The sequence below is a fragment of the Mus musculus genome, chromosome 1 (genome assembly GCF_000001635.26).
Source record: "Mus musculus strain C57BL/6J chromosome 1, GRCm38.p6 C57BL/6J".
NCBI classification, from domain to species: Eukaryota; Metazoa; Chordata; class Mammalia; order Rodentia; family Muridae; genus Mus; species Mus musculus.
In genome coordinates this window covers 175,915,982-175,927,331 of record NC_000067.6, presented here as the reverse complement: position 1 = coordinate 175,927,331, position 11,350 = coordinate 175,915,982, and the positions used below count along the sequence as shown (strand labels likewise).

General features: G+C 45.7%; 1 protein-coding gene across 1 annotated transcript; it reads right to left on the bottom strand.

The window, feature by feature from the left end:
- Positions 1-5,106: 5,106 nt before the first annotated feature.
- Becn2 (beclin 2) lies at positions 5,107-7,003 on the bottom strand. The gene is made up of 2 exons (NM_001290692.1): positions 5,644-7,003; positions 5,107-5,535 (listed from the first exon to the last, which is right to left on the bottom strand). Exons 1-2 carry the CDS (start codon positions 6,960-6,962, stop codon positions 5,511-5,513), a joined length of 1,344 nt encoding a protein of 447 aa, NP_001277621.1. The 5' UTR covers positions 6,963-7,003; the 3' UTR covers positions 5,107-5,510.
- Positions 7,004-11,350: the final 4,347 nt, after the last annotated feature.

The following is an 11,350-nucleotide window of genomic DNA, read 5'->3' as shown; positions in this document are numbered from 1 at the left end:
CCCTGCTTCATGCTGCCCTGCCTGCTGCCGCATCATAGACCCCGTGATAGACTCTATCCCTCTAGAACTATGAAACAAACGTTCTCAAGACAGAAAAGTGATGGGCACAGTCCTTGCCCTCTCTGATGGACCAGATCTAGGAAGCTTCTCCTCTTTCAAGCATCCTTGGCATATGCCAGACTCCTTGTCCAGACACATCTTGCTGCTATTCTCTGATCCAGTGACTATTGTCCACGATATGACTCTGAACTCAATGAGCAGACTGGAGTTCTTCACACCCTCATAACTGTCTGTGGCCAGCTCTGTCTGATCCTCTCGAGGCCAACTTTCCCCAACTTCCCTGCTTTTCCTGGGATCCCAGCTTCTAACATTGTGCTGTCATACTGTGACTACAAGGATCTGAGTTGAGGAAGTTTTGTCTCAACGACCCTCACTGTTGGAGCTTCCTCTCACGTCAAAACTTCCTTGGCTGGTGATTGTGTGATGGCTTGAGACCTTCTGTTGGGCTTGGCATCGTTCCTTTCTACGAACCTCAAAACATAAAGCAAAAGTAACCATTGTTGAATATGGCTCAGAGCCTATGATGGAAAGAGCTAGAGCAAGCTTTTGTGTCATGTGCCTGTCTCCGTGTGCAGAGATAGATTCTGCTCCTTACACTGGAGGTGTCTTCAGACACACCAGAAGTGGGTGTTGGATCTCATTAGGGATGGTTGTGAGCCACCATGTGGTTGGTGTAATTTGAACTCAGAATGCAGTCAGTGCTCTTAACTGCTGGAGCCATCTCTCCAACCCTCTCACAGCTGTTCTTAACAATTCTCTGACCCTTTCTTCTGACCTCACAGGTCCCAGGGTATGTATATGGTACACACATATATAAACAAAGTAACCCTAAACAACAACAATAGCAACAAAATAACAACCAACCATTCATTCAGTAAACCCTTCCCTCCCTTCTTGTGAGGGCACCCACTCAGGTAACCGAACCTAACTGGCAATTTGCACTTTAGGAATTGTTATCACTTTGCATTTAGGCTTATGATTCTTAGTTTTTAGCTGAGTAATTCCTTCATTTGTAAGCCATGTGTTTTAAAGCTAATCCCATGATTCCCTCTAACCATATGGTCAGTCTTCTCATCTAGGTTCTTCTCATCGGATCTTTATTTTGTAGCTGCTGAGGGTCATGTTTTATTTATTTATTTTATGTATATGAGTACACTGTGAATGTACAGATGGTTGTGAGTCTTCATGTGGTTGCTGGGAATTGAACTCAGGGCTTCTGCTTGCTCCAGCCCTGCTCGCTCTGGCCCAAAGTTTTATTTATTATTATATGTAAGTACACTGTAGCTGTCTTCAGACACACCAGAAGAGGATGTCAGATCTTACTATGGATGGTTGTGAGCCACCATGTGGTTGCTGGGATTTGAACTCAGGACCTTCAGAAGAACAATCAGTGCTCTTAACTGCTGAGCCATCTCTGCAGCCTGAGGGTTTCTAAGTAGACTCTCCCAGCACTGATTTATATAAAACAAATGGTTATCCATTCAGTATTCTCAAAGCATGCTTACACATGAGTGTTTGAAGCATCCATAATATACTTGGGTAACAGAAGATTGTATCCAGGTCCTGATATTTTCTGAAACACACAAGCAGTTGTCAGTGTGCATTTAAACGTTCGGATTCACTGGGTCTGTGAGTCTATTTCAGTGCCATACTAATACCAAGGAAACCCCCTTAAGGTCGAGTAGCAGGCCGGGCAGTGGTGGTGCACGCCTTTAATCCCAGCACTTGGGAGGCAGAGGCAGGTGGATTCCTGAGTTCGAGGCCAGCCTGGTCTACAGAGTGAGTTCCAGGATAGCCAGGGCTATACAGAGAAACCCTGTCCCAAAAAACAAAAAACAAAACAAAAACAAACAAACAAAAAAGCATTCAGTTGTGATCTTGTTATCACAAAATGGCCTCGGAACCTGAACTTCCTCCGAACCAGAACCTCCTCTTCCTTCTTTGTGCCTAAACTATGTATGGAAGGTTTCTATAGGTATTGCTTTGTTTTGTTTCTAAATTAAACTTATTTGTTATTTTCATTTTACAACTCCGTATCATCTCTTCCTCTCCTTCCAGCACCCCCTCACTCAAGTCCCCCCCACCCCCATGCCACCTTCCCCTTCTCTCTTAAGGGGAAACCCCCTTCTGGGTGTTACCCGCCCACTCCTCACTCCCCGTATTCTTTTCTTTCAATGGTGGGACAAACCAGTGGCGCTTGTATCCAAAACTGCCTTGAGGTTATAGCTGGACTCACAGAAGTCAGACCTGGGTTATACCATACCCAGGCTGGGGCAGAAATTCCAAATTTGTACATATTAGACATCTGGGCAAATAATTCTTAGTGGTGGAATGTATAGTATAGTATCCCTGGACTGTCCTTAATGTGGGGCACACAGGCTACACCCCTATAGTGAAACCAAAACTGTCTCCCAACACTGTCAAGCATGCTCTATGGGAAGAGTCGGGGCTTCTGAGAAGTACTGGTCTAGAGTCCACTCAAGACTACAAGTTTAGTCAGCAAGCTGGCAGCATCAGCATCACCTCAGACTCTGGCAGGATGTTGAATAACTCTACTCTCCTTCTTAGAGCCGCTTCCAAAACCCCCAGTTTCTCCAGATTCTCAGATGGTTTGTTTGCCCTCTAGGGTTGGCAGTTCCCAGAGTCTTTTGAGAAAGAATTAGCAGAATGGTTTGTCACTGTGTATCCCATCTGTCACTGTGTATCCCATCCATCTGGAGTTCAGATCTAAGTATGGAACACACACCTTCAGCTTGTTGCCCTGGGGAGAGCAAGGGTTTGGGCATCAGATGGCCCCAGGTCCAAAAGGGTCTTTGCTGAAAGTCTAATTGATTATTTAATCTATGTAATTTTATTCATATATATAGTTTTGGGGTTTTTTTTGGGGGGGACTGTTTGTTTTTTGAGACAGGGTTTCTCTGTGTAGCCCTGGCTGTCCTGGAACTCACTCTGTAGACCAGGCTGGCCTCGAACTCAGAAATCCGTCTGCCTCTGCCTCCCAAGTGCTGGGATTAAAGGCGTGTGCCAGCACTGCCTGGCTATTCATATACTAATAAAAATTTCTACCTAGGTTTCAAAACAGAGAAACCTTATGAGCAGACTACATGAAATCTGCACCCCTTGATTCAAAGTTGCCCAGTCAGTTGTATTGTCTTCCCAAGTGGTAAGAGTGTCCCTGATAGAACTCCTTCTGCCAGCCAGTTCAGAACTTGCCAGCTCAGAACCAAGAAGTACCACTAGAGGGCGGTAGCGACCATCTTTAGGTTTAGGAGAGCCAGTTTGAGGCCACTGAACCCTCAATTGCAAAAATTGTTGAGTATATATAAATGCCATAAAAATTATCTCTACCCAAGTGGAATACGACATATAAATGTTGAAGGTGCTGGCTAGTTTAACTTGACACAATCTAAAATCAGAGAGGAAAGAGCCTTAACTGAGAAAATTCCTCGAAAAGATGGGGCTATGGACAGCTCTGTAGGGTATTTTTAGTTAGTGAACCCATTAAGGGTGTGCCACCCTTGACCTGGAGGTCATGAGTTCTATAAGCTGACTGAGCAAGCCACAAGAGGCAAGCTGGTGAGCAGCACCCCTCAATGGCTTTGACAGCAGCTCCTGCCTCCAGGTTCCAGCCCTGACTTCCTTCAGTGATGAACAGTAATGTGGACATATAAGCCAAAAAATAGCCTTTCCTCCTCAACTTGCTTTTTGTCACTCTATGGTGTTTCACCACAGCAAATAGTAACCCTATGTAAAACAGGGAGAAGCAGAAGAGTAAATAATCTCCTTAGGAAAGCCTGTGGGTTATCAGAGGAACTGAGGAGCAAAGGAAACGAGGGTAAGGGTGAGAGCAGAGACTCTCTGGCTGCTGAAATAAGGACTTTTTCCAAATATGGATGTGATTTTATCCTTATAGGATGCCTTTGCCTAAAGATGAGCAGTTATAAACGTGAATTCTTCCCCAAACGCCTAGCAAGGCGTGTACAACCGCCAGCTGATGAAGCGCTAAAAGAGAATGGAATGTCTCTTGAGTTCGCAGCAGGCGCCGGCCTGTAATCTTTTAGGAAATGCTAAGGCAGGAGTATCTGGAACTTCCAGACTTGGGCTACATAGTGAGCTCTACCTAGGTCAATTGGAACAACTTAGTGAGTCCCTGTCTTAAAAAGAGAGCTGGAATTCAGTAGATCTTTCCTATTCTGTGCTATCACATAGGTCTTCCTTTCTTGTAAAAAACATACAGGAACTGACTATGTAGCTCTGGCTGGGCTGGCCTGGAACTCACTCTATAGCCCAAACTAGTCTTAAACTCACAAAGATCTACTTTCTGAGTGCTGAAGATTAAAGCCATGTATCACTATGACAGGCATTAATACATTCAAGGGACTCTGAATCAAAAAATGAATGAGCCAGGTATGGTGGCACATAACTTTAATTCCAGCACGGTGGCAGTGCAGGCAGAGGCAGTCAGATCTCTATGAACTGGAGGCCAGCCTGTCTACATAGTGAATTACAGGACAGCTAGGGCTATGTAGAGAGGTCCTGTTTTATAAAATATGATGATGATGATTCTCTGATTTTGTAAAGACATGTTAATTTCATTTGTGAGATGTAAACGTGAACACATGGAAAAAGCGACGCTGAATGCCGTCTGTTGATTTTGTAATACTTCAGAGTAAGTAGTCCAATTGTCCCCACTTTACAGATGACCAGGAAGGGACAGAACGCCTCCCTGGAAACTAGTCCTTTTCCATCCCGGAGCTTTCTCTGAAACCTCTCACTTCTGTGTCCCTCTTGGGAAGATTACGTTGTCATAGGGAACAGTGAAACCGTCTTTTGACACAGCCTAATTAAGAGAAACCTCTCAGTTGTAGCAGCACAGAAATTCCAGCATATATAGAGGCTGAAGCAGCATAATAGTGAATGCCAGGATAGCTTGAGCGTTAAGGCCTCTCTCTCTCTCTCCTCTCTTTCTCTCTTTCTCTCTCTCTCTCTCTCTCTCTCTCTCTCTCTCTCCACACACACACACACAGAATCACACTTCTCACTTTTAGTCATTTAAGAACATGACATTTATTAAAATCATCTTAGAGATGAAAAGGAAAGGCTTATACTATACAACAACAGAAACGCAGTCCCTGAAAGGTCCCACCCCATGACCGCTGCCCTCCAAAGGTCCACTGTAAACAGTAAAGTCACCACAGAATTCTTCAGGAAGTTCAGGTCTCAGCCCCACTTCTCCTGGCAATTCCTTCTCCTCTTCATCTTGAATGCCTGGGTGTAGGGGAACAACAAGAGAAACAGCTACAAGGGAAAGAGACGAGGGTCTAAGGACCACAGCAGTGACATCTGGGTCATGCTGAGCAAATAATGTAATTTTTGCTCATTCTTGGTTGGTTCATACAAGCCCAGTCAGCACTCAGGGGTCTAAGGCAGTGGTGGCACCAGGGAAGGGCTTAAGGCCTCTGGACTCTGGAAAACCTGTCTCAAAAGACAAAATGGTATACCTTTTAATCACAAACATGCATTCTTGAGCTGTACAACCTTATTGTTATGTATTTTCAAAAATAATGTTAATTCTAACAGTACCTTAAGGAAGCCCAAGCAAGGATCAACTTCAAGTCCGAAAGCATGAATTTCAGAGCCCTGGACCACTCCTCCTCCGTGTTCAGATGGGTCCTGATGGAGCAGCACTCCCCACTGTCCCAGACATCCTCCATCAGCCCTTCCTTCACATGGATCCTGTAGGGCAGGCAGGGGCATCTCTCATCCCTCTCAATCTCCTCCACAAACTGCTGAAGACAGTCCAGGAAGGCCTTCATCCCACAGTCAAACTTGTTATTCAAGAAGACGCTGTGGCTCCCATCAGAGAATAAGGGCAGCACGCCATCACCAGTCAAGGACTTGAGATAGGAATGGTCCCCAAAGGGAACCAGTTGATATCTCTGGAATTGCAGTCCAGCTATCTTGGACAAGCTGAAGAGCAGTAAGACTGTCTGTCCCCAGGCAGAACTGATCTCAGTCCAGCCCACCCGGACCCCGGGGAGACAGCCCAGCCTAAAATTGTTGATAACGCCCAAGGGACCCTCATCTGAAATGGTAAATGTGGCGTTGAAGATATTGGTCTGTCTTAAGCGGTACTGCTGACTCAGGGCATACGTCAGCTGGTTCTCCACACTGCTCAGCTGGTCCATCAGCTCCAGCTGTTCCATCTTGAAAACAGAGTACTCGACCCTGTGCTGCTCATGCTGTTTATACAGCTCCTTGCTCTCGGCCTGGGCTGCTCTGAGTTCAGCGGCTACCCTTGCATGATGGCCGTCTAAATCCTCTAGCTCCTGGGTCAGCCTTGCTTCCTCCTGCTCCAGACTGGACAGTTCGGCACAAAGCTCCGCGTGTAGCGCCTCCCTCTCTTCCTCACTCACCAGCAACTCTCTGTCCTGGAAACTTTTGTACTTCTGGTTGTCAGATGCCAGGAGAGCGAGCTGGTCGTCTAGTTGCATCAGAAGATGGTCGGTACAGTCCACACACAGCGGGTGGTCCACCACCTTTTGGTCGGAGAGGATTTCGAAGGTCTCTAAGACAGTATTTTGGATAGTGTTCATAGTTCTCATGGAGGCAGATTCACCAAGCAGAGTAAAGGTACAGCAGGCATTTCCCTGGGACGTCGTGCCACCTTCAGAGTCCGGTCCGCCAGAGGTAAGCAGAGTAAAAGTGCAGAGGGCACTTCCCTGGGACACCCTGCCACCGTCAGAGTGGGGTCTGCCGGAGGTCCTGACTTGGGACTCTGCAGAAACTGGAATTTCTGTGGGGGTATTGGCGTGGTGCTGGACTTCCAAGGGCCCCCCCTGCTGCTGTAAGAGTTTCAGGGGTTCTTTGCAGCGCTGGCACAGGAAGAGGGCAGGAGACATTCTAGAGTTCCACACTCCCACCAGAGTCTAGTTTTCTTTGCAGCGTATTTGGAAATGGATCATCCCTCTACTTCCCTCTTTATCTCATCACAACCCCCATTGGGCTACCTGTCGACCTATAGCGTCCTTCAGGCCCTCGATTCCCTAAAAGGGAAATGCTGCTTATCTTGTTTTTCTCCTTGGAAGTTTTAAAGACACACCTTAAACTATTTATAACCTTAAAACACTTAATGCATTTACATCATCTTTAGAAAAAAGTCTAAGCCGGGCAGTGGTGGCACACGCCTCTAATCCCAGCACTTGGGAGGCAGAGGCAGGCGGATTTCTGAGTTCGAGGCCAGCCTGGTCTACAGAGTGAGTTCCAGGATAGCCAGAGAAACCCTGTCTCGGAAAAAAAAAAAAAAAAGAAAAAGAAAGAAAGAAAGAAAGAAAGAAAGAAAGAAAGAAAGAAAGAGAGAGAGAGAAAAAGAAAAAAGTCTAAGTTAGGTATAAAGGCACATGCCTGTGAGATATAAAGGCTAGATCTTAAATTTGTTTGTTTATGTATATTTGAGGTGGAGTTTGACTGTAGCTGTAGAGATAACCTGAACTCTACAGGCCCGCCTGACCTCCCTGCCTCCCAGGTGATGGGATTAAAGATGTATGTCACCACACCCACTGGATATTGAATTTGTCTTCTGCCTAAACTAGACAGTACCAGGACAAGCTGGAGACCTACTGAGAACTTACCTTAAAAGAAAAGGAAAGAAAAGTCTAGGTGTTTTGACACAAGCCTATGATCCTAGAACTGTCACCAGCTGTAGTGACATAGTACCAGACTATCCAGGTACAGCAAGATTGTCACAGAAATGAAAAACAAAAAGACACAGGTGCCTGCAATCTTAGCACTTGGAGGGTAGAGGCAGAAGAACCTGGGGTTCAAGGTCAGCCTGGGTTCTAAGTGGCCCTATCTCAAAATATAAACTCAACAAGAAGCCGAGTCATATTAACCCAACTCCAAGGTCCAGGCTGCTTTCCAGCCTCTCTCTCTTCTGTCTCGCCACATGACTTGATTTTAGGCTGTCAGTGATTCATACTTCCCACCACCCAAATTGTCCTCTATTCCCTTTTATTTTATTTTTTTAAAGGCTTATTTATTTACCTGAGTACACTGTAGCTGTCATCAGATACACCAGGAGAGGGCATCAGATCCCATTACAGATGGTTGTGAGCCACCATGTGGTTGCTAGGAATTGAACTCAGGACCTCTGGAAGAGCAACCAGTACTCTTAACCCCTGAGCCATCTTTCCAGCCCATCCCACTCTCTATTCCTTTTTAAAATCAGATTTTAAAAACGTATTTATTATGGCGGGGAGCATCCATGTTCTGTCATGTGTTATCTTCTACCATGGGGGTTCCAGGGTTTAAACTCAGGGCATTGGAAGCAAAGACCTTTCCCCATGGAGGCATCTCCTCCAGGAAGCCTTCTCTGACCTACAAAATCAGACAGCTTTCATAATACACTAGAACTTATTATCACCCAGTGTAACAGGCATTCCGCGGAAATATTCTCATTCAGTTCATGAAACAAAAATGGTTTGGAGATGTGAGTTTTTACCACCATCTCAGCCATGGACTAAAAAACGTCAGTCAATACTGTAATCCCAGACTTCAGAGGCTGAGGTGAGAGGACTGTGAATCAAAGGGCAGCCTGGGCTACATGTTAAGAGTGGGCCTCAAAATTAGTGAGTGCAGGAAAGAGTCAAGAATTACTAGTTCTATTAACCCTTTCGACCGCTTGAACGTATCTCTGAAGTAATAAATAAAAGGATAAATAAATACATTCCTATCTCCTCTTTAAGTTAATTATAGAACCTCTTCTCCAGTCGGTCAGAATTCCAGAGCCTGCTACGCAGGCTAAAGATAAACAAGGCTCAAAACCATAGTGGACCAACCATTTGCTCTGAAATTAGCAATAGCAGCTACAAAGGCATTTGAAGCCCTTGTGCTCTCAGAGATGGGTGGGATGTCCACAAAGCCTGCCTTTTCTTTCCCAATGCTTTTCCCCAAAGGGTTGAATGACTTTCAATGTCATAGTCCCTGAGCTATGTGATGGGACAAAGACAACTCAGTAATGAGGACCACGCCCATTCATACGGATCCTCCATTAAAACTAACAACAATTGCAGCAGACCGGAGTTTGGGTCTTCTGAAGACAGTACCTCAGAAGAAAGAAGACAATGATCGGGGGGAACAGACAGCTTGGTCTTCCTTCAGTGGAGGAGTAAGTGGAGCTAGACTGCTGCTCTTAGGAGAAGAAACCCCTCCTCATTTCTGTAGGACGCCCCCCACCCCCACCCCAAGTCCCACCTTCTCATTCTCACATCCCAAGGATGAGGAGCCAATGAGACCTCCACAGACTGAACAGTGACCCTGGGAAAGCTTGCTTTCTTTCTTTGATTCTTTGTTTCTTTCTTTCTTTCTTTCTTTCTTTCTTTCTTTCTTTCTTTCTTTCACCAAATTACTGGTGCCAAGGAAGATCACTTAATTCCCTGGGTCCTGTTGCTGAAGAATTCTGTGAGAAATTATCAAATTATCTAGTCACTGTGTCCCAATTCTGTAATCCACCTCTCTTCTCACCACTCCACTGGTGACAGTCCCCTTGCAATGCCAAAATTCCTATGGAGTCACTAAGTTTAACCTCACTAGTCCAGGAAGCAGAACTTGAAGCCAACATTGAAGATGAGAGAGGAAACACTCTATGTGACAGTCACCAGTCACTTTGGAGTGAAGGCACCAGAGGAGATGGATGGACAGATGCAGCTGGCTTCTGAGAGGAGGTGTCCACAGTCACTATATGTGTGGCCCACCAAGCAAGAGTAAACCAGGGAGACGTTCCAAGTAAGTTATGGTTGGAGGTTGATTGCAAAGCCTTCTGGGAGGAAAGGACTGTGAGGAGACACTGAAAGGCCAGTGGATCACAACGAGGATTAGGAGTTGATGTTGGGACTGGAGAGAGGGCTCAGCAGTTTAAGAGCACTGGCTGCTCTACAGACGACCTGGATTCAATTCCCAGCACCACATGGCGGCTCACACTTGTCTGTAACTCCAGTTCCAGGAGATTCGACACCCTCACACAGACACACGTACAGGCAAAACGAAACACATAAAAGAAAACATTTTAAAAAAAGCATGGAACTGTCAAGATATATGATAAATATGTGAGTTTTGGGAGTAAGAGAAATGAGAAGAACGTAGAATTTGTACAATTCCCGTCTGCAGTCGTCCTTCTCCATTCTAATACAAATAGCCAATCTTTCGCTGCTCCTGATATGATACAATATTTGGATGCAGAGAGCCTGTGGTGCTAATTTCGTTTCACTAACAGTTTATTTATGAACTCGATGTTCAGCTTCTTTGTTTGGAAGTGAATGAAGTACAAGCTATCTTAGAGCGCAGCATGGACAATCAGGCAGTGTTCGACTAGACTCAATGGTGCTTAGAAACTGTTGCCAGCTGTGGTGGGACCTGGGACTCCAGAGGAAGGCCAGCCTGGGTCCAGAGAGAAAATAGAAATGAGTGAGTGTCTGAGAAAGGAGACAGGTATTGGAGAAGGAGGAGGCGAAGAAGGAGAGAAACACATTGCCTGGTAAGTGCAGCCGAGCAGTGAGGATCCACAGGCACCCACCTGTGCTGAAGGAAGGCTTCTCAGGTAGTTTAGTGACTATCTCATTCCAGGGAGTATTATTATTCTCTTCTCATGATGTCAGGTGTACTATGTCTCTTTCCACTTTCCAGCTTTGGGCAGGTGCTGGGCCAGGAAAGCTCCTGCAGTTTGCTTGAAAAGTGCATTCATTATCTGCCATTGTTTTTGAGGAAGCCAGTCACTGACACTCATGTATCTCAAATATTGCCCAGGAGGGAAGTACTTGGCTATGGAAGGTCCTTCCTTGCATCCTCTTTTGCCCTGCCTAGCTTTAGGTTTAAATAAAAGAGCTGGGATTTGGTGCAGGACTGTGTATCATTAGTCCCAGTCCCAGGACGGTCCCTCCTTCACTGTCTCAGTTCATGTCCTGCAAAGTCTCTATGAGATATTGCTGTGTATCGTTAGCTCAGTTAGTAGGAGGGATGCTGGAGAAATCTGCAGGAAGCCTAGGTTTGATTCCCAGCAGCACAGAAACCAGGCATGATGCAACAAGCTCGCCATGCTCGCCCTCAGGAGGTGGAACAGGAGGAGCAGAAGTTCAAGGTTAACGACGGGTTCTAAACAAGTAGATTAGGATGCAAAAGACTTGGCCTGGAAAGAAATAAGCAAAAAGAAGGTCTTGCAGCTGATAAGATGCTGCTTCACTCCCGAAGGGATGTCATTGCCTGAGGGGACAATCTGGGCAGCTCTCAAATGTAGAGT

Bases quoted from the DNA above. Each gene is read 5' to 3' on its own strand.
- Becn2 (NM_001290692.1), bottom strand. From the start codon at position 6,962: ATGTCTCCTGCCCTCTTCCTGTGCCAGCGCTGCAAAGAACCCCTGAAA. The intron at 5,536-5,643 runs GTACTGTTAGAA...CTTTTGAGACAG, and splicing joins CTTGCTTGGGCTTCCTTAAG to GTTTTCCAGAGTCCAGAGGC.